This window comes from Wyeomyia smithii, chromosome 2 (genome assembly GCF_029784165.1).
Source record: "Wyeomyia smithii strain HCP4-BCI-WySm-NY-G18 chromosome 2, ASM2978416v1, whole genome shotgun sequence".
Lineage (NCBI taxonomy): Eukaryota > Metazoa > Arthropoda > Insecta > Diptera > Culicidae > Wyeomyia > Wyeomyia smithii.
Genome location: NC_073695.1, coordinates 4,143,018 through 4,168,107, shown reverse-complemented (window position 1 = coordinate 4,168,107; position 25,090 = coordinate 4,143,018). Strand labels below are relative to the sequence as shown.

Here is a 25,090-nt window from a genome sequence, read left to right as displayed (position 1 = left end):
CATCAACAATAATGAAGACAATGATGGATGTAGCAAGAAGCATCTGAGATATTTCTGCCGCGCATAGCAAGTCAGTCCCATTTACATTTTAACTAAAATTGAGTTAATACGCGGAAATGGTAGCTAACTATGCATAGTCTTGTAACAATAGATGGAATCAACAACTTTGTTCTGAAAAACTTCGAGAAAACATCCAAACATATTGTCTCATCTCATGAGATGCAATGGTATGAAATCATATAAAGCTTAGCTTAGTTCTGACTGTACATATCAATGGTTGCTACTCCGTGATGGGTCCGAGCCACTCAAGATGCACAATGAATCAACTGAAAGAACGACTGGGAGTGGTAATTCCTTCTCACTGTGCATCATTCAATGACCCGATTTTTTATAGACCAATAACGGCGCCGGCCACTTCCTTACAGTCAGATGGGGATATCGTCGGTTTCGTGCAATACCGGCACAACTCAAAAGTTTTCCATGTTGCAGTCAAATGATACCAAATATTATTAAATTTTATTTCACAAAGACTTGTTTCAAAATCCACAAAAAAAAAACTGAGTTATCAGTTGATGTGTCTTTGAAAGTTTTAAACTTGCTCGTAGATTTCTTGGAGACGATAAAGGTAATTTTAAACGCAAACTTTTCAATCCCGTTTCTCTTCGAACTCTGAATTTCGAGTTATGCCAGTACCGCACGAAGCCTTCAATAAGGAAGGAGTGTTAGAATGTAGTCTTTGTTTTGTTAGAGATCGAGTATACCTCTGCATCCCTACAAAGACCACGGAAGGGAGTTTTTGTTAGTGGGGTAGGTTTTTGATCAGGATTCACTTTGATAAGTGATATGACCATGATTTAATTGGATTGATGTAACAATATAAATATGATCATATACAAATAATGTGAGATTAATGAAGATGAATTCTAAAAAAAAAGAAGTAATATGGCATGTAAAGAAGATCTCGGTTGGCTGCCTTGCATAGCTGAAATATTCAAATTTTTAACGCAGAAAACGCAAAAGAAATATTTGAAAGATATTCGAAAAACATATGAAAATGATCCGTCATGTTGTGCTAAAATAGAATAGATGAACTTATATTAGACTAATTCATGAAAATTCTATAGTAGTTGTGCTGCTTTCGGCGGCTGAACATATTGATAGAAATAAATTATTACAACAACATTGCATCGCAACTATTCACCGTATAAAGTCATCTAAACATTGTAGATATGATCATATATAATGTGAGATTCTTGAAAATGAATTATAAAATACAACAAGAAGCATGTGAAGAAAATCTCGGTTGACTGCCTTCCATAGCTGAAATTTTCATATTGTTAAAGTGGAAAACGCGAAAAATAAAACGGATTCGAAGAACATATGAAAAGTGTCCGTTATATTGTGTTCCCAAAAAGAGTGAAGGTCTAAAAAAGACTCTTTCATGACACATCAATAGTTATTGTTTTGCTCCTTCCAGTGACTGAAAACATGAATTGAAATAGGTTATTATAAAAACGCTGCCGCGCTTGCATAGATGTCTCGCTCTTTTCTACGACTATTCATCGCGTAAAATCATCTAAACAAATCATCCACACGTTCACGCATTTATCACAACCACGAACGTTATCAGCAAAAAGTGGAAAAAATGGAGTACCGCGATGCGACGATTCACAGTTTGAGCGCAATAGAAACGACCTTACACGGCTATAGACTATTTTACGAGACGTTTCAGAACTCAATTCATGGAAAATATTCTCATAGAAAACATGGAACAGCAAATACCGTGTATCCTACTCTAGCAGTTCGTAAAATGGTAAAATGGAATTGCCTAACGCGCACGCAATAATATGAGTGGAAAATATGCAGGTCGCAACTTTTTCATGTACACCTCTCGCTTTTCTATCCGCTAACAGGAGGCGCTGTGAGCGTACTTTATTCGTCAGTGTTTTTTGTGCGTCTCGAATAACCGACTGCAAAACACACCACATATTTACAAAATAAAATGTTACTTAGCTTGCTTAGAATTTCCCGGTGACTCCTTTTTTCACTGTTCCGGTAGCCAACAGAACTTAATTTATAAAATTCACTGAATATACTAATATTATTTGGGGGGAAACAGCTTAAATTAGCTAAATTTCACGTAGAGATAAAACACGCACGACACTTAGCGGGCCTTGTTGCCAGTCCTCCTCTGCAATGGTATGAAATCATATAAAAAGGCGTTTTTCTCGGCTTGCTGAAAATGCAAATGGGACTGACATGCTATGCGCGGCAGTGGCATAACAACAAAAAAAATATTGACAATTTGCACCTGTGCCTTTCTTCATCAGTCGAAAAAGTGAAACTTTGACAGCTTTAAAGCACCACTTCCCCAAGTCCGACTGAGCTGAATTTTGTATGAGAACATTTTTCGAACAGACGAAACTCTTGAACCTAACCGCTACACGAAATTCAAAGGTCAATTTTTTCCCATATATTCTTTTGTCCCCAGCTCGAGAATTTCTAAGTCTCAGAGAGTCAATATTTTTCAAAAACTATTGTTTTATTTTTCAGATAAAACTATGGATCCCGACGTTTTAAGCCTTTTTAAGATATTTGGTATCAAACAAAACTTTCCATATCGACGATTTCATGAACAATTACCTGTGCATTTTTTCATTGGTCAAAAAGCAAAAACTCTAACCGCTTTGAGGCACTGTATTTGAAGACCGATTAAGCTGAAATTTCGCATAGAAATTTTTTTTTCGAGAAGACCAAACTTTTGACCCCTACCGCTAACAAAAATCAATTTTTATTAGCCCTTTACTCTATATCAGTATAAAAAAAAATTACATAATCTTCTCATCTCAATAGGTCATCCAATGCTCTTAAACCCTAGACTATTTTGATGTCTCGAAGGTAAAACTTTTCATAAAAGCTCATTACAACCACCTTCAACAGAAAAACGGATGTCTTGAAGGAAAACATAATGGTACAGACAACATCATTCATACACAGCCATCAACATGTGTCAGCATTGCTGCAGAATACCGATGTGTGTTTGTGATGAAATGAACTTGACTGCATGCCTGCACCAAACCAACAGTTGATTGGGGAATTTTTATTAAGTGAAAAGTTTCATAAATACGTCAATCATTATTGTTTTTCGTTTGAATCAAATTTAAAAATATATTTCTAGATAACATTTCAAAAGGTCCTATCTGCTTTGATCGATTTTCTGATTGATCACTTTCATTCAATCACCACAACCTATTAAACACCTTTTATGACACGTTATTTGCACAAATTTATAGCGCAGGGATCAATCTAGCCTCCTAAACGAAAGCCACGCTTGGAAGAGTTATTAAAGCTGAACCATCACCAAAATGAAAAGACGCTCCGTAAAAACGATGAAAGCAGATAGGACCTTTTGAAATGTTTATCTAGATTTATCTTTTGGTTAATTAGCTTATTTTAATAATGTCACCAAATAAATTATTAAATTGCAATTACCGTAAAACGTCCCACTGGTGACAAGAGGTCTTTAAAAAACTTTTGTTTCTAAATGCTATAAAAAGTGGTCAAAAAATGGAAGAACCACTTTGGTTAGTTCATAGTGATGGACCCCTCGGGCAGAAAGACGTTAAACGGATTCTAGAAAAAATTGATTTTCAGGCACTTCTTGATCTCTTTATTGATTTATTTCTCTTGAATTTGTCATTAAACCCCCTACAACCAGCATATCGTTTTAAAGAGCTTTAATTCGAAGCAGAAAAAAATTGGTCGCCACCTTGGACGTCGCCGCCATCTTTGATTTCATCAGAAAAACGTGTTTTTGAGCAAGTTCGCAACCACCAATTTTAAATTTGACACCATTGTTGGATTGATGAGAAAAAATGCTTTGCGATACATTCAAAAAATTGGGTGGGCATTGAGTTTACCTTGCCATTAAGATCACTTTTCGAAATCGAGCTTTGGACAATTCAACGCATGACGCGCAGCCTATATCAAAGCAGTGCAATATGCTTCGAATGAAAGCTTTATCATTCCTCTTTTAAACGATATTCTGCTTGTAGGGGGATCAATGACAAATTCATTAAGGGGTCTAACAATATGAACTAACCAAAGTGGTTTTCTCATTTCTTCACCACTTTCAATCATTTAGAAACAAAAGACCCAATGTCACCAGCAGGACGGTTTCAGCGAGAATTGCTCACGGGTGAAAGAGGGGGGTAACTATTCGAGAATGCCAGTATAGTGGATAATGATTTTTGGATATCGACTTTAACATTTTTCCAGTAGTACAAAGCTACTTACACTTCATGTAGTCTCGAGTAAACTTGAGTGGATACAATTTATTTATTTTTCCAAGTCTCTTGAAAAGTCTGTATTTTGTTTTCGAACATATTTCAATTTGACAAGTTACAACATCTTACAAGACAAGTTACAAGTTACAAGAATTGCTCAGAAAATCACGTATCTAGCTACTTGGAATTAGTTTACCATCTTCGATGTGGAGCAATTCAATAACAATAGCAAATGGATCGCTAACGGCTACGTCCTTACGATCGTTAGGATAAAGAAGAAGAGTATAAGAAAGAAGATGTAACAGCGGTTGTTGTCGAAGACCGAGTTTATCTCTGCATCTCCACGACTGTAATGGAAAGGAAGGGTAGTGTCACCGTGTTAGGTGACGGAATCGAACAATGTTGCGCGAGAAGTGTATTCGTTACAAAATCGATGAGTATCTTTCTTGTTAAACACCGCGAATCTATGCGAGAGATGCGCGCTAAAATCATCCACCACTCGAAGTTGTCATATGTTTCATTACTTGTCTATAACCAATCCTGAGTACCCTTGAGAAAACAAACGTTTTTCGGTAGATGTGGTTCTCTGAAAGCTATACTGCCCTTCCAAGCATAGTTGTCCCAGCGTGCATAAGAATTGTGTAGAACATGGGACTACTATGCTTGGATCGGTAGTATACATCGTGTGGTCATTAGATTGATCTTGATGTTTGTCGACCATAAAAATTTACTCCGATTTATGACTCGATTAAAAAGTTATATACCTTTAAGTTTGAAAAAGAGAACTCTAGAGAACATTTTCACAATTTTTTATAAAGATCTTAGCAACAGTGGGAAAGTTAGAGCGATTTGAGCGCGCCTAGACACGGCCGCTTTAGTTAAACTTGAAACTTGCGATTGCAGTAAAACTACTGAGCCGTTCTTCTTATTTTTTTTTAAATGTTCGTTATTAAATTCCCCGGTTGTTGAGCAATTGTGATTTGAAACACCAAGTTAATCTTTGTTGAAAAAAACAGCTTTTCCAGATTTTGAACAGAAAAATGCCTTTCTCAAGGCAAATAAACAAGTAATTGAAGGTTAATAATTTTTTGGCAATAACACAAGCATTCTGTGCTGGATCCTAGCAATCAAATTCTATCGCGACCATAAAATTCACTTTATTTATTTACCTAGTTCTACCCACTGTTCGGGCAGCATAAAGACTACGATCAGCATAACCGATTTTGAACAACAAACTGCCCTATTCTGTTAGAACGCCTTAACAGAGGTGAATTATTCGACTTTACAGGAATAAATTGAAGTCGATTCAATCAAATTAAATTAAACAAATCACTTGCCCTGTGGTTAGTCACCATGTCTCAGGAACAGCGCGGTTCTTCTCAGCGTGTATCGCCAAACTGCCACTATCCCCTCATTGTTGGGGCAGATTGCCATCAGCAAATCCAATTTTGAACATCAAAATGCCTTTTTCAAGGGAAATAAACAAGTCATAGGAAGTTAATAATTTTTTCAACGCAAGCAAGCATTCTGTGCTGGATCCTAGCAATTTAAATCTGTCGCGGCCGTTTTATTTACTGAATGTGAAATAGCTTCCACGATGCAATTCCCCCACTGTGAGGGCAGCACAAAGATTGCGATCAGCAACAGATTTTGAACAGCAAAATGCCTTTTTCAAGGCAAATAAACCAGTGATTGAAGGTTGAAAATTTTCTGGCATCAACACAAGCAAACATTCTTTGCGGGATCCTACCAATCAAATTCTGTTGTCGTTGTCTAATTTTAACTTTATTTAGTTAATACCCCCACTGTTGGGACAGCACAAAGGGTGCGATCAGCATAACCTGTTCTGTTAGAACGCTTTAACAAAGATGATTAATTCGACTTTACAGGAATAAGTTGAAGTCGATTCAATCAATCAGCATGAACAGAATTTCGTTGTCTTCCAGCTATTCAGTTGCAACATGATGCCATACGCAACAGCGAGCAAACGAAATCGCTTGATTCTACAAACCGCAACACGATACGGATTAAAATCGTTGCGTGTGTGAGAGCACCATCGGAGTTTATTCGCTGTATACAAAAATCAAATGTGAATTGTAGAATAATTCGTCTAAAGAACATTAGAGAATGGTAAAACTGAACAAAAAGGCGTGGCCTATTTCGTAGCAACCTTCGGCTATAAAAGAGTGTTTCTGGTAAAACCAGCTACATCCATTAGTCGTAAGGTGAGTTGGCGAGACCGTCCACAACGTTGATAGCAGTAGCAGCAGATAACAGCACTCAGCAGTAACAGCGGATTGCAGCGGATAGCAGCAGGTTGCGCCTGTGGCTGCCTTTAAATCAAATAAATCACTTGCCCCGTGGTTGTTAACATGTATCCGTGGTAATAGACGGTATCGTACGATGATACACAGAACAATCCCATTTGTTGTAATTTTCGTTCATTACAGGCCATATTTAAAAATTTATTTGGAATTTACTATTTCCATTAATCTGGCAACTTTGTATCGATGACGTTGGAGTGATTCCATTACAAAGGCAGTGTGGCTGCTTTTGTCGGAAACATTATGGTTTTAATGTTATAAAACAAAATATAAGCTGAAACACTAGATCAACCCACGCATTGAAAGGCAGTTATCATCTCAGCGGTGCGTGCTTCACCAATCCGAGCCGAAGAGAGGCATCAAGTAATCGGTGTTTGATGCTTGTCTTCGGTTCGGCACGTAACGAAAGAAAACATCACCACACAGTGAATAGAGTAACTGTGGACAAAAGAAATGACAAGTCACATCAAAACAGGATAACTGTATGATTTTGCGTGTACGCTCTGTTTTTACTAGCGAACCTATACATTAGAGAAATGACAAGACACTCACCGTTAAGGCAACTGTCAACATCAAAACGGGCGATCTGTATAATTCAACATTGCCGTTATCCGTTTTGATGTTGACAGTTGCCTTAACGGTGAGTGTCTTATCATTTCTCTAATATATAGGTTCACTAGTTTTTACGTGACAGTTAACACAAACGGTGAGTGCTTTGTCGTCTCTAGTGTATAGTCTCTCTACACAGCGAATATCTCTTTCGTTGTGCCTTTTCTACGGTTACATGGAACGTTCAGTATGACTCAGAGTCATCGTTTATTTACCTTTCTTTGATTTGTCTGTATTTTGATTTTCATTTACACGTTGTAACTTTGCCTCAAAAAGTTTGGAAGTCACTCCGAAATGAAAGCGTTGACAACGTATGTCGGCGATTATGTATTGTGTATTGTTTTTTGAAATTTCATGAAATAATTGCAATGCGATTACACAAATTAAAACTGGAAAAACATGCTCTGTTTCACAGAAGGTCCTAGCACATAAAATGTCGAATTCGTGGTTGCGGTGTAGCTACACCAGAATTACACTTTTGCGCTGTAGCTGTTTGTTTTGATGTAGTAGAGGGGTACATTAAAACGAACAGCTACATTCTACTTTTACATTTTTTTATAAATTCCAGGGGCAATTTTTTCTATCTCTTGTCTTTATTCAAATAGGTATATGTACTTTTAAAAATCCTCAGCCCTTTTAAAAATGCTAGTATGCAACATGTTAGTATTTCAACATTTTGTATGACGCATTTCGCGCCAGTTCAACCAGATGTAGGCAGCACTCTCTCAGAATTCAATAAAAGAATTGCAGTTATTTGTCACACAATATTTAAAAAAAAAATTAATAAAAAATATTGAAAATAAAAAAATGCTTTACAAGCTAACTTTCATTGGAAAATTATTATATTCACGCTCACGCTTCGAAACGTAACTTGAGCTGTTGGAAGATTGAAAAATTTGAGTCGTCAGAAGTTTAACACAATTAAATTTATCAACTTTGTGAGGCGTTTATTTTATTTTGTTTTGTGTAATGCTGTGTTTTCATTTCAAAAGACCGAAAAAATGTGATAAAAGTTAACCCTACATATTTCTAATCAAAAATGACACAGAAACATTTTCAAACCACTTAAAGAATCGTTAGATCACTTAGAGACGTCATTCGATTCATGATCAGAGTTCAACAACTTTTTGGTTTTAAGCATGCCTGATTCGGGCTTTGCTCTCCTCAGGAAACCCATTCCAGGCCATTGGCTAATTCACTACCGGTGACCCAGAAAAGAGGAAAACCCTTTTCCGGTTACAAAACATAAAACGAAGTTGTATTATGTTAGATTCAATGACACAATGACAAAACGGACGACGGCGAACTGCTTGCGGAAAAGTGTGCACCGGCAAGGCAATAGAAAGCCGGCCATTTCACACACCGTAGACCCAAAGGGAAAACACCCACGGAAAGAAGCAAATCAATCTGAAAAAGCTTCGCTCAATCGCATTTTTCACACTAGTGAAGAAAGGGTAAATATTCGGGGAATTCTAATATTACTATTCATACAAATTATGACTATGAAAATATATAATAAATTCATACCCACCACGGTACACAATGCTACGTTAGTCACATCTAACCTCTGTAAAACATGCCCTACAATTGCGGAAGAGCGTTCCAGCGCCGGGATCGTCAAACCCATCATCATTCACATTCATTTACATTAGAAATAATCTACTTGCCCTCATGGAAGCTACATGCCGTATAGCGCAAGCGGAACAGGAATCTGCTTAGGACTAAGTAAATGCAAATGGGATTCGACCAAGGACGGTCTTGCGAGCTCAGCAGCTCGGTCTTGTCTGACAACATTGGTGGCAAGATTCTAGGCGACGGCGACGGAATCTTAGCAGACTTACATTGCGATTCCATCCTCGGCTGCCAGTCGGTGAGCCGTAGGGAAAAATAACAGGACTGTACAATAAACTGGCTGAAGTTATTTCTCTTAACTAAACTGGGTGTAGATTATATTTCAGTACAAACATATTGATGGAAGCCATGAAACAATCCTTATATTAATAACTTATTATATTATTATTATTACGAGTCACGATGCGCTCTTGGAATTGGCACATATCGAATTTATTAGTACCAATTACGGACCAAATTGTTACTGTGTGGTTCACAAGCCGTATCGCAAAGTTTAGCCAACCGAGACCGAATCCATCGATGTGGTAATCAAATTCTACAGCTGCTAGCAGGAGGATTAAGTGAACAGAAGAAATCGATAACATTATGCGGCTTTTCAGGCGCTGAGTGCAATCAAGATAAAATTGATTTATCTTCTTGAGGTTTGTGTGTTTTAATGTGATGAACTTCTTCATTATATAAATTAATGTTTGCAGTCGAGTAAGCTAATCCACATACGAGATCTTTTCATATATTTGACCTCACGTACGATGTTCGTATCCTGGTTGCACCTCTTTGATATTGATATCATTTTCATTGAGTACGGTTTCTGTTGTTCGTTTTAACTTTCGTGATTCACTAATGTTTGCATGACACGAGCTCGAAAAAAGTTCGAAGCTGGGCATGTAAGATAAAACTTGGAAAAAGCATTGCTCGTGTTCGTGGGTTCAAATAACAGACAGGCATTTTCGTTACTAAAAGTCACGTTGCCATCGGAATTTGCATCAATCAAATCGATGAAACATTCGGTTTTATTTGCACAGCAAAGGTTTTTTGTGCTAGGCATCTTTACGAGTTTGAGTTATTATTACTCGCTTTTATCCATTTGTCTAATTACTTTTTAAAACTCTTTTTTTTTTTGTATTTTGATTCCGACATGTTTTTTTTGTCTTTATTTGGCAGGCCTGGGTTGCTTTTCTTCTTTTCTCTGTTTCTTTTCTGTCGAGATATTATGAAGTCAGAAAATAAAGATATATTTTCCCACGGCACGTTTCACGTCAATTTTTTTTTTCGTCTGAAAACTCACATCTATATTTTGTTTAACTAAAAAAATCGACTTTTTTTCATTCATGCACTGAGTATCGCAAAAATTAGAAATAGCTGAAAAACGATTCCAATGGTCAGAAAATTATGCCAAGAATCGGCAAGAATCACTAAAAAGCGCTTCTAAGAGCTTAAAAACGCACAAAAGGATTTGATTCCCAATTAGGCTCAGGATCGCTAAAATGATTCTAAAGGCCCAAAACAGGGGAAAAAAGAGTTCTATTGATAATTACAATTTTTTAGAGTCCAAACGGTTTGTTTGCTCGGTATGACGTCTTCGGCAAAGTTGTAGATGATAATTTTGTCTCTCCGAAAAGAATATCTATCTAAAAAAAATATATTTTTTCTTTGAAAAAAAAAATAAGAAAAATTAAACATTAATTATCTAAAAACCTCATTTTTCGAAAATCTGATTCTTTTTACAAAACTAAAAAAATTACCTTAACAATGAAACCGGTCCAAACAAGGAGAAATAAGAAAAAAAGTTATATAATTCGAAAAAAAAATTTTAATGAAGTTTTTCGAGGGGTATATTTTTTTGGAAAGACAAAAATATTATCTACAACTTTTCCGAAGACACTATGCCAATCAAACAAACCGTTTTGGCTGTGGAAATATTTTTAATTTCTAATCAAGCACTCTATGACGAATTAAAAATATATTTACAGTCAAAACGATTTGTTTGATTAGCATAGTATCTTTGGCTAAGTTGTAGATACTTCCATACAAAATGTACCCTGTTGAAAAAATTGAATTTATTTGTTCTTAGTTTCTGCATGATCGGACCGATTTCATTGTTTAGGTAATCTTTTGAAGTTTTATTAAAAAAACAGATTTTCAAAAAATGAGCAATTTTAAATAATTATTTTTTTAATTTTTCTTCAAACTTTTTTATTTAATAAATGATTTTTTCAGAGTGTATATTTTTTCCAAAGGCCAAATCATTATCTACAACTTTGCCGAAGACATCATACCGATCAAACAAACCGTTTTAACTCTAAAAATTTGTAATCATCAATACCTCCGCAAAATAGCATTTTTCAATAGCTTCTCAAAACTAAGTCGTGAACCAAAAAATTCAATTAATAGCACACAATGGCATTTTTCCCCATAGAAACATCTATGCAAAGTTAAAGCCAAATAAAAAATGACAATTTAAAAAATATTAAAACAGGGACATTTTTGCGGAACTGTTCAAAAGACCCATAATCATCCTGCAATGATAAGAGACTGAACGAGCCTGTGTTACACAACAGCTTATTAAGCTCCAGTCCAGCCAAGATCCGTTTAATAGCAGCTTTCAAGCTATAAACAAACGCAATTGTTTGTCGGGAAGTTTGCGTATTCTACGTCAGTTATGCGGTCGTGTCTTATATACAACCTCCTACTATTTTTTTAATTTTCCTACAATTATATTCACTTAATTACGAATGCAACAAATATAGATATAATATTTGTCAAGTTTAAATTTAGATCTTCTAATAGTTTTAGGACAGAACTAATAATAGAGTTCTCTGAGTAAATTGAGGTACAAATAATTACAAACACTTCCCGTCTCTAGGTGGAAAACCAAAAACCGAACAGCTATAGCGCGAAAGTATAATTTTGGTATAGCTACACCGCAACCCCAAATTCGACATTATACAGTCAGGTTTTTAGCGCGGTTTTTTAACCGAGGTTTTTTACGCGGATTTTCGAATTAATGCGGGTTGAGGACCTAAAACGTCTTAGTGTAAATTGAGTGAAAGACTTAGTCAAAAAAACCTTCGCCCTCCGAAGGGTACGGAATGACCGATAATGAGTACATCTCTTAATACTGGTCGTGGAGCGTCTCGGGTTTCCTCTAAAGCCTTTCTTGATGGTTTACGTCATGCGATTTTTTTATTTACCGCGGATTTTTTAATTAACGTGATTTTTTTACACAAATTTTCGAATTACGCGTTTTTTACGAGGTATGCATCCCCTCGTAAAAAAACGTGAGCGCCCATATCTAACAACACTCCCGTTTTGATGTGACATTTACACTCACGGTGAGCGCCTTGTCATTCCTCTAGTCTACAGTTACCCTATTCGCTGTGTGGTGCTGTTCTTCTTTCGTTGCGTGCTGAGCCAAACACGAGCACCAAACACCAATTGCTTGACAATAGCTGAGACGATAAACTGTCTCTCAATGTGTAGGTTAGGCACTAGTTTAACCCTCTAGTGCCCAAGGCTGCCTCTCGACGGTCTCCAATTGAACCTCTAAAAAGTTTCAATTAGAACCTAAAAACTTAAAAAATGCTTTATAAGCTTCACAGTGATTTTTTAAAAACTAATTTGCGCACTAGAGGGTTAAGTTAGTATTTAGTTTTCTGATATTAAAGATTATATAAATGCCGAATAAAAACATTTGTACTTTCATTCGTCTAATCGTTCCGCATAGCAAAAATACAAATATTCTCCGCAAAGAGCGGTCCGGAAAAAACATTTTGCGGTAAAACCACGGATGAAAGAATTCTTTGCACACATTTCTTTTGTATTGCTATGAAGTAATGACTTAATAACTTAACTAACTTTCCAAATACAGATTTTTCAGGACGACCATTAGTTATTTTAGATTTGGATGTCCTGGTTTGCAGTCTCTGTAAGTAATCTAAACGTTAATTTTCCATCCGACGTTTATTCCTTTTTTTTCAAAGGTATTCTAAGATGAATTATTTTATTGGATTCTTATTTCTTACTCTTAAAAGTTTCTGGTCTATGTTCACGTACAAAGATAGTGTATTTTGTTTAGCGTATGAGCTTTGCGGGCTCTTGTTCTCTGTGCAAATTTTTGCAATAAAGCTTCGGATGTGATGTTACAGATACATTTTACAGATTTTAAATTATTTACAGAGACTGCAAAGCCGAAAATCCAATTAATTTTTAAATATGGCTTGAAATAAATGAATGTTGCAAAAAGTAGGAAATTATATCTGACGCACTACCGCATTATTGACGTAGGACAACGAGGAGCTATCATCTATTTACACACAACACAGGTGAGCAAGAGGGTAGAAAACTAAAATTACCACGTCCTCAATTGTTACTTGCCAAAGTCATTGGTTTCAATTTCATCACCGCTTTAATATTATTAGGTCTCATTGTTTCGACATATTCAGCACATAACTTGCCCCTAACCCCTCACAGCGAACGGAAATGTTGACTTCATTCATGTCTCGCTACGACAAAAATTGAGTGTTATTCTGTAGAATAAAGGACAGACAGTGTGCCAATACTCGAGCTATCACCACCACTTAGAGCACTTTTCTCCAAGTTTGTGATGTTATAGAAAGGAAAATATCAACTTTTCAATCTTCAACCCTAATTGTCCTGTAGAGCACAGTGTATCAGTACTCGACCTATTACCACCGCAAAAGGAAAAATATTTCTTAAAGCTCTTATCAATTTGGTCAATACATACCACAAAAACCACAACCAAAAGAGAAAATTCTTTAATTTTTAATGATAGATTTGATCGTCCTTAGTAAGACAGTGTTTGTTTGTATTACTCCCATTCATTGAACAAAACCGAATTTCGTTTCGATTCTCTCGCCCTCTGCACCACGATTCCCAACAAAATTACAATAAAATTCTGACGCTCACTTTTTCGTTTCTCAATTGAAATGTTGTTGGGGGAACATAGTCTCAAGACTGTTTTCATACATAAAAAGAGTGCAGACATGCGGCACGCGTTCACTTCTAATCTGGCTTCTGAATCAGAAGCACCAACAGCAGTTCTTAAATATCTTGCGAAAGATGATGCATATAAAGCACATACAACTATACAACTTTTTCATGGTTCGTCATTCTCGCTTCTGCATTTACGAAGATTGAGGTTAACTTACCAAAACTGATTTTTGCTGCAATTTTCTTTGTACCGTAAACTGGGGTGACTTTGATCACCGGGGTGACTTTGATCACTGTACCTCTTTTTTGAAAATGTGGTAAAAAAGCGCTCGTAGTGCTTGGGAATTGTCGTAATCGTCACTGAATGCGTGGATATATGTTCGCATTGCTACTCCTCATGCATTTCCTGCTATTTCAAGAATGTTTTTCATGCTAGAATATTAATTGAAAATAATGTGTATTTTTGGCGATTTTTGTTGCATACAAACAATCGGTTCAAGCAGATTCAAAACAACAAGTTGCAATACGTAAAGTTAGTTCTTACGATAAACAAATATTATAACAATACATTTTATTGTTATTTTTGCAAGTTTTTCCTCAAAGGCAATGTTGAGTCCCAATATTCTCCACAGCGTATTACATATTTCTTCTTAACAAAAACCCAAGACGTGAAGTAACATGCAAATTTGGCCAATTTCATAAGTCATATTCCTCGGGAACTAGTTTTTTATGCTTCTAGACCACCTGCTCTCTCAGCGGATAACAATTCATATATATTCTAAAAATTTTGTATGAATCTTGTACATTCGCCATTATAAACTGTTCACGTAGAATGTGAATGACCCCCAAATTGCTTGCCATATTTATAAACTCAATTTAGTGAAAGTAGCAAAGTGTTACACCAAATTCATCAAAATAATGAAGTGATCAAAGTCAGCCCGGAATGATGATTGGTGTAAAATTTTTAGAGCTGATTTAAAAACAGCAAAAATGCTGTTAAACTTTTGAAGTAGTGACTGAATCTTTTTCAATGCATGCCAGTACTTATTTTAAAAATATCGAATAATAAGTGGCTACAATATACTCTTCATAAACTATTTGGTAAATTGGTTTAGTTTGAAGCTCTTGACATTATATTTTAAAAAATTGGAATAGTTACAGCATACAGTTCTAATTTAACCTCTAGTAAAAAAGTTTGTGTTTAAAAATTAGTTATAAACATCGCATGAATTCAATTTTCTAATTAATTGATTATGTTTGAGTAACCGGTGTTTATTGAAAAATTGGAATCAAATTTACAATTCATTATTTTCGACAGAATATTACCGAGATTGAACAAAACATAGTGCAAAAATACTCCACATTTTAATTTCTGGTGGTAGCCTTCCGGCATAACAAAGTAAAATTACATTGCAATCCCACACTAGTTTCGGAGCGAACCACTTTTCGTTCAACATCGATTTGGTCGTTGGTAAATTGCAATTTGTTCGCCCGTTCTGTTTTACATTCAACTTCAGCATTCTCAACTTCCACATTTTTGAGTATTTCCTAGAAAACTCTCCTACGCAAATTTACGAATGACGACAGCTTTGACCTTTACCGATTTTGTTTGCGTGGATTCCGCACCGAAAGGCTACCAATCGCGCTTCTAATTACTAAACATAGTTGCACAACTGACAATTGAAAGAATTCAAAGATATTTTTAGACCGTCTAGATAAATGAATTCTTTTATGTCAATCACCGTGAATTGGCGTTTCTCGAGTAATCATTTAATTTCGTTAATGTACAGTAACTCACACGTTTGCGTGTTCATGGCACGAAATTGCAAATGATATTTTTTTTCAAATGACGTTGCATTGGAAACTTGAAATATCTACCCATCTGTTTAATCCATTCGGTCCTTGTATTACTCACATCATTCCACAGAGCGTACGCTCCTAGCCTAGAACAGAAATTACATTATTCATCTAATGTTGACTTTCTGGAATAGCATTAGAAAAAATTTGTAGCCACTTTGTGCGCTCTAAATGGCTGAACCGTGACCAAACACAGTAGAAGCGTTTCAGCAAACCTGGGTACAGCAGAAACGTGCGATGAAAAACATCTAGAAAAAAAGTATGATGCTAGCAAGCCGCACTGCTGGCAATGTAAATATTGTGTATTCTCCTGGTGCTTACAGTCGTTGGTAAACATTACCACCTTTTCTGTCGAGTGAAAGTGACATTTTTTTTATTTCCAGAGTACTGCCTAGCGCTACAGTTTCAGACCTGAATGCGAGCGAAAATTCACCTTCAGAGAGGGTTCATTGAGTTGTTGAAAATTATGCTACTGTTCTATGGTTTCTCATTCAATCGATGTTTACTTTTTCTTGCATCGTTATCACTGAAAAGACATTTCTCCAGACACGTAGGATGTATGAATGTTATCATCAAATGCAAACATTATCTCATAGGTAATAATGTTTGTTCATGAAATTGAACTCACTTGTTAACGACAGCAACAGCAGTAATCGATCAGCGGAATCAACTGCGGGGTTGAAACTTTGACTTTTCCAATTTCGGCGAATCCGAATCACCCAGCAGAAGGATGCTTGGTAATGGTACAACCGAGATTAATTATAAAACTTTGCGACACAGTTTGGGGCCACAGCCGCAAAGGAGCAACGGTCAAGCTATCAAATCAAACGACGCGATCTTCTTTTGATGCTAAAGTAAATTTCAATGTTTCAAGGGTTCGAGATTACTGTGTGAAGCGGGTGGTTTTAATAAACTTATTATCTAATTTCAATTCTTCGATAATTGGATATTGAGAAAACTCAATTATTTCTAGTGACCAAAATCCAACTCACCTTTCGCCATCGTCGTTGAAGGCGAAATCGCCTAGAAGCAGATCCCGAAAGCGATATCGCGGCGGCAGAGCCATCCTCGACTGCAAACTATTCCGGTCCACCACCTCGATGATAGTCGCTTCATCCATACCAGAAGTACTGGAGGTTTCGCCTCCGGTTCGTTCTTCTGCTGCCCGCCTTCCGAGGGGGACAGCAATTGGTTCCGCTAAAATAATATTTCCACCCGCAGCCCGCCTCGGCCGGGGGGATCGAATCCGGTGCCACACTTTGCCTTAAGCACCCGTAGGGCCGACACTAGAAAAAACAAGCTGTCGCAACACTTTCACGTCAAACTTTACTCATCAGTTTTCACTTTATTACATCCTCATCAGCTTTTCTAGGCACGTCACCAGAGGTGACATTTTCGAACGCGCACCTTGACCCACATTTTGCTTGCTTTGTTTACAACCATTATTCCCAGGTTATCACATTCACGTGGGTGCTTTTACAACCCATTTTCTTCGAAATTCGATGGCAGACATCCTGTTTGCAAGGCTTTCAGTAATCACCGGTAACAAAAGCACCTACTTGACGTCACTATCAACGGTGTCCCTCTAGTACTAATCCCAACGATGAAACAAAAATTCACATCCATTTACGACGATATTCGTAATTGAAAATCAATTTCCCCCGCCCGTTATTATTCCTCGTGTTTATTGGACAATTGATCGCCTAGCGGCGATTATTAATATTGGATGACTCATAGTCGGTTAGTCGAGTGCTCCAAGTCAGCTGGCTGGCTTTTTGCCGGCCGATTTGCGACTACTAGTCGACTACTACCGAATGACGAAACGAGGTCAGCACAACGTTTAGTTTCTCGTTGTCCTTTCACCAAACACAGTCAACCGCAACCAAGGACCCTGAAAAGAGGAAATAGAAAAACGCGAAATTGATATAGTCTACTAAACGGTCAATTATTAAATAGTTAAGGGGGGCTACTTTTGTGGCACGGTTACTGACTTTATTGGGAAAATAGTTTACCACAGGCGGAAATACAAGACTGCTAAACTCAGCTGAGGCAGGCACAGAAAAATCGATTAGGGAAAATGTTTTTTTTTTTTTCGTTTTGGAATTTCACGATTCCCGACAAAAAAAAAGAAGATAACTCCCAACACACCTTGAAATTTTTTTGTTAACATTTTGAGGGTATTTGACCATTTAACAATTTTTGACATTTTTAACATTCGTCTCAAAGTGTTGAAACTTTTGACATTTCGCCCCTTGAAAATTTTTGATATTTATGACACTCTTGGCATTTATATTTTTGATATTAATATTTTTAATATTTTTAATATTTTTGACACTTTTGACATTTTTTGCATTTTTGACATTTTCGACATTTTCGACATTTTTGACATTTTTGACATTTTTGACACTTTTGACACTTTTGACACTTTTGACATTTTTGCATTTTTGACATTTTCAACATTTTTGACATTTTTGACATATTTGACATTTTTGACATTTTTGACATTTTTGACATTTTTGGCATTTTTGACATATTTGACATTTTTGACATTCTCGACATTTCTTACATTTTTGACATTTTTGACATTTTTGACATTTTTGACATTTTTGACATTTTTGACATTTTTGACATTTTTGACATTTTTGACATTTTTGACATTATTGACATTTTTGACATTTTTGATATTTTTGACATTTTTGACATTTTCGATGTTTTTGACATTTTTGAAATTTTTAACATTTTTGATATTTCTAACATTTTTGACATTTTTACCATTTTTTAAAATTTTTGACACCTGAGACATTTAAGACATTTATAACATTGATGACATTCATGAGATTAATGACATTATTGACATTCATGACATTTATGAAATTTATGATATTAATGACATTAATGACATTTATGACATTTATGACATTTATGACATTTATGACATTTATGACATTTATGACATTTATGACATTTATGACATTTATGACATTTATGACATTTATGACATTTATGACATTTATGACATTTATGACATTTATGACATTTATGACATCTATGACATTTATGACATTTATGACATTTATGACATTTATGACATTAATGACATTTATGACATTTATGACATTTATGACATTTATGACATTAATGACATTTATGACATTTATGACATTTATGACATTTAAGATATTTATGATATTTATGACATTTATGACATTTATGACATCTATAACATTTATGACATTTTTGACATTTGTGACCTTTATGACATTTATGACATTTATGACATTTATGACATTTATGATATTTATGACATTTTTGACATTTTTGACATTTGTGACATTTATGACATTTATGACATTTATGACATTTATGACATTTATGACATTTATGACATTTATGACATTTATGACATTTATGACATTTATGACATTCATGACATTTATGACATTTATGACATTTATGAAATTTATGACATTTCTGACATTTATGGCATTTATGACATTTATGATTTTCAGATATTTTTGAGATGTTTTTTTGTCTGTATTTTTGTGGGTTCCAGCCTACGTACACTGTTCCCAAAGCTGCAAAAACGTGATCGAAATTATTTGGACCCACACGAATTGATTGTTCCATTTATGAAAGTTGCAATTTTGGGATTATTCAACCCAAAATAGAGACTTTTACTTATTTTATTTTTGCATATAAAAATTCACTTTGTTCTGCAAAGTTGTGGCAAGCAACATTGTAGAACATTGAAAAATTTGTAGAAATTCACTACTAAATGTAAAATTAAAAAAATGGTTTTTAGTGGCAATAATCTATAGAAAACTCCACAATAGCTCATTCAATTTGGCATGTAGAAGTATGGTGTCTTCGAAAAAGTTGTTTCTTATCAAATGTGCTACAACTTCATTTAGCAAAGAGGATTTTTATATGCAAAATGAGAAAAATGAAATTCGTTTCTCACTTTTAGGTAGAATAATCAAATAATTCTAAATTCTATAAAATGAAGAATATTTAATAAAACAACTTTGCTGAAGATATCTCGGCTCCAAAATCAACTTTTTTGAGTGAAAAGTAATTAGAGTAAATAAGTGTATTATTTAACTAGAAATCGCCGCATCTCTCCAAAAGTCCATTTAAATAAGTAGATAAAAGCAGAATGTCTTCAACAAACTTGTTTTTTTTTAATGTACTACAGCTTCGCCGGACAAAGTGATTTTTTATATTCCAAAATGAGAAAAGTAAAATTCGTTTCTCACTGTTAAGTGAATTGTTAACAAAATTGTAACTTTTATGCATTGGAGAATAATTAATGAAACAACTTTACTGAAGACATTGCGGCTCTTAAATCAGTTTTTGGGGGTTGAAATAATTTTGATCACATTTTTGCAACTTTGGAAACATATGCGCAGACTGGTTTGCCTCACTTTTTGGCATTTTTGACATTTTTGACGTTTTGGACATTTTGGATATTTTGGTCATTTTTAAAATTTTTGACATTTATGACAATTAATGCATTTAAGACATTTGGGACATTTAAGTCATTGAGGACAATTAAGACATTTAAGACATTAAAGACCATTAAGACATTTAAGAAATTTAAGACAATTAAGACATTTGAGACATTTAAGACATTTAAGACATTTAAGACATTTAAGACATTTAAGACGTTAAATACATTTAAGAAATTTAAGACATTTAAGACATTTAAGATATTTAAGACATTCAAGACATTTAAGACATTTGTGACATTTGAGATATTTATGACAAGTAGAACATTTTGGACAATTAAGAAATTTGGGACATTTGAGACATTTGAGACATTTATGACATTTAAGACATTTATGACATTTAAGACATTTATGACAGTTAAGACATTTAAGACATTTAGGACAATTAAGAAATTTAAGACATTTAAGACATTTAAGATATTTAAGACATTTAAGAAATTTAAGACATAAAAGACATTTAGGAACTTTTAGACATTTAAGACATTCAAGAAATGTAAGAAATTTAAGACATTCAAGTCATTTAAGACATTTAAGACATTTAGGACATTTAAGACATTCAAGACATTTAAGACATTTAATAAATTTAAGACATTTAAGACATTCAAGTCATTTAAGATATTCGTGACATTTGAGATATTCATGACAAGTAGAACATTTTGGACAATTAAGAAATTTGGGACATTTGAGACATTTGAGACATTTATGACATTTAAGACATTAATGACATTTAAGTCATTTATGACAGTTAAGACATTTAAGACATTTAGGACAATTAAGAAATTTAAGACATTTAAGACATTTAAGATATTTAAGACATTTAAGAAATTTAAGACATAAAAGACATTTAGGAACTTTTAGACATTTAAGACATTCAAGAAATGTAAGAAATTTAAGACATTCAAGTCATTTAAGACATTTAAGACATTTAGGACATTCAAGACATTCAAGACATTTAAGACATTTAATAAATTTAAGACATTTAAGACATTCAAGTCATTTAAGATATTTAAGACATTTATAACATTTTAGACATTCAAGTGATTTAAGACATTCAAGACGTTTAAGACATTTAGGACATTTCATAAATTTAAGACATTTAAGACCTTTAAGACATTTAAGACATTTAAGACAGATAAGACATCTATAACATTCAAGACATTCAAGAAATTTTAGACATTTAGGTCATTTGAGACATTAAGGCATTTATGACATATATGCCATTTATGTTATGTATGACATTTAATATGACAATTTTAAATTTTTTTAATAGTTTTGATGATTTTCGATAATGTTTGATAATTTACATATTCGACACTCCCGACTTTTTCTACATTTCCAACTTTTTTTGGCATTTTTAACGGTTTTTGTGTTTTTTTTTTATTCTTTGAAATTTTTCCATTTTTGATTTCTTTGTCATTTTTAATTTTTTTGACTTTTTCAACTTTTTGACATAATCGACGTTTTTATCAGTTTTGATTTTTTTTGATATTTTGACATTTTTACATAGGTATGCGATATTTTGATATTTTTTTGGTTTCTTGACTTTGAGGCATTCGGAATTTTTTTGTCCTTTTAATGCAACAACCCAGTCATCGTTAAATTACCTTTTGCTCCGAATCCCGTTTCATTAAATTTTAAAAATCTTGAATTATCTCTTTCATGCAGAATGCAGATCGACCGACCGCAAAGCTTATTCGAACTGAATAAAGTCAGCACTTTTTAAGTTTTTGTGCCACGCTTGCAGTTGAGTACACAAAAGAGAATGATTTTTTTATTTCATTTACTTATTTGACATCAAATATACACCGTTCCAAGGTAAGAAAAAGATTTCTATTATGCTGGCCATTGTCAAGAAAAGAAAGAGTTTACCCATTGTTGAGTTATAATTCAAGTAAAACACCAGCATTCAACAGCGAACAGACAATAAAAATGGTGATTTTCAGTTATTTTTCATTCCTTTCTCATTTGTTCTCCATGCAAATATGTAGTACATCGAGATTTTCCATCCTAAACATAAATCAGAGCTAGTGCCAGCTTACACTTTTTCACAAAAAAAACAAAGCTCTCGCACTGACTCGCACAGACTAAATCAACATGTTCGAACCTAACAAAACAACAGCACAACGAAAAAGTCCTCTGCCAGCAGAGCCAAATCAACTTCGTCGGATGTTGAATATTCAATGAGCAACACGCCATCTGGCCGGTGTCATTAAACAGAAAAATTTATGCGATCTTAGGTAAACTACGAAAACGTTCATCATGGTTTTGCCTCGTTCCTACGGCTCATCTAGTTTGGAGGTGCAACGATGAACAACTAGTGAGCTGCCAATCGATAAAAGGTAGTCGAAACCAATGACGTCAGCGTGTTGTGGGTAGATCTAAGTATTGTGATAACCTTCAGAAAACACACTGATTTAATCGAATCACAGACGCCCTGCTAAGGTTATAGTTCTCTGTTTCCATACAGTACTACTGTTGGCAATATAATCCGATAAAAATAGCTGAACAACCGATAATACCCGTTATTATTTCCACCATAAATGATCATCACGAAACACCATGCGTTTCCACTGGATTCGTTCCGAAAAACCACGCGAAACCATTAACGGATAAAGTGAACCCAACCACCCGTGCGACAGTTCTTACCAACTTCCTGTCAACTTTTCTCTCCGTAATCTCCCCGTGAATCCCCCGTCGGTTGAAGTTACAGCTGCAGTTGGTAAATACTTTCATAAATTCCCATTTTTCCTCGGCTTGTCTCCAGGGGGGATTCCACTACTGCACACGTAACGGGAATAAAATACCACATCAATTTTCATTCACTCGTAAAAGTTGTGATGAAATTGTTTCATATAAACGTGTATGCATACATACACGCACACATATGCCAACATTAATACATCATGACAAGTAAAGTTTTTATTAAATTCGGTTACTGCACGGGACACGGCGGTACGGTACGAGTTTTTCCAACTCAGGAAAATCCCAACGATGATCAAACTCATTCGGTGATAATGCACTAACTCGTGTACACGCAATCAGCGAACTTCTTGTCTATGTGGGATCCAGTGAATCCTAGCCTCTGAACTGCATCAAAGTATAACATAGTGTTTATCTCTTGGGATTTTACTACTATGGAAAAAAAAAACAAAATTCATCATCATTATTCTGCAGGTGGTATAAGTAAACCAACTTTCCGACGGAGGCGAAAGTCGGTACATGTTTGCTTTATGAATGCCAATACCGCTCACTCCGGGTACCGGTAGCGGTCTGCGGTTAGTGCGAAGTCGAAAACAGCTTTACCCGTCATTCTGTGCCGTTCGTATCGTTCGAAGTGGGAAAAACTTTCCGAGAGATGCAAGAATACAATCTGAACAGCAGAAAGTGTTCTAGTCGAAGGGAATTTTTCGGTTAATTTTCTTTGCTTTGGCAGCATCGCACGTCCGAGGTAGAGAATTCGGTCAGCACGTAATTTTGTTGTAGGATAATGATTGAGCAGACGAAGATTGTTTTTGGTCGAGCAACAGTTTATTCCTTTGCCCTTCTTCAAAATTGAGCTCAATAAAGTGAAACATGTTATTGGAAATCAGTCTGATGAACGTTTTTATCATAGGCAATGAATAATAAACAGCAGAAGCACCTTGAAATATAATTTGGAATGTGAAACTTGGTTTTCACGGAATTTAGTTTTACTTAATAGATGCACTCCATCGAAACGACGTCAGAATTATTCAGTTAATTATTCGTTTGAATAACCAAAACAGACCAATCAGAGGTACGCTGAAAATAGAATACCATGTAGACTGGAATTATATATAAAACCGGTATTGTCCGCCAAACCATCACGCCTTTGCCTATTTTTTTTGCATTTGAAGGCACTCTTTTCGTACCCAGTAGCAACAAGCTATTTAAAAAAAAACTGAGCAGTCAAAACAATATTCAGGCAACCTCATTGTAACTGCTTCATAATTAATGGAAATGTTTAGGACTGCCGCACAACCGGTCGGAAATAGGTGTTTTGCCCTATTATGGAAACATAGTAGAGATAATATCTGGCGTACTTGATCAATCCGTTTGTTCGAAGTAAAATTCCTGCTATAAAAAGAGCACTAAGCATGGGTAATTATTTTAAGAAGCGAGGGCACTCATCAAGCTATGAAAAACTGAACCATTTTGAATAGGGTGAACTGCGTCAAAACGTTTTGCATCTATAGATAGTTTCGTAAAAGCTTCTCACCAATACGCTTTTTCATTTCTTTGTCGTTATTTTTGGGACAAACATAGAACATATCCCTTGACCTCATTTCGAAGCGCACATTTGACTCTACATATGGTGAGATTTTTAGAAATGTGTTTTTGTTTATTTGAATATAAAAATTACAAAAAAAAACAGAGGAATAAAATATTTGTACTTTTGAATGCAAATTTTTTTAAATAAGGTATTATAGATTTTATCATGATTTTGAATTAAGGTATCGATTCTATTATCGTCAGGTTTTACCTATTATCGTCCGGGGAGTAAATTATGTCCAAGATCGTTAATTTCTTGCATGGTGGTTCTTCATAATGCAGAGTACCTCTCTGCAAAATATTAGTTCATAGAGAACCCATAAACCCCCCGAACGATAATAGGTAAAACCTGACGATAATAGAATCGATACCTTAATTCAAAATCATGATAAAATCTATAATACCTTATTTAAAAAAATTTGCATTCAAAAGTACAAATATTTTATTCCTCTGTTTTTTTTATACAAGACATAATTACCTTTAATGAAATCTAAAAACATCGAATATTGATCAACGGATTCAGAAGTTATGAGTTTTTGAAAATAAAATATGTCATATTTTATGACCGCTCTTTTCAAGAATTAGTCATCAAAAGTGCTTCAATTATGCTCAAAATAACGGGGATTTGGTTTTC

At 34.9% G+C, this 25,090-nt stretch overlaps 1 protein-coding gene across 1 annotated transcript in view; it reads right to left on the bottom strand.

Moving 5' to 3' along the window:
* Positions 1–25,090, bottom strand: part of LOC129721272 (potassium channel subfamily T member 2) — a 705,817-nt gene that overhangs the window by 663,796 nt on the left and 16,931 nt on the right. The window contains exon 2 of the mRNA XM_055673643.1: positions 16,651–17,549. Coding sequence (XP_055529618.1) covers positions 16,651–16,778 — 128 coding nt within the window. The 5' untranslated portion in view covers positions 16,779–17,549. The remainder of the gene's footprint in view (positions 1–16,650; positions 17,550–25,090) is intronic.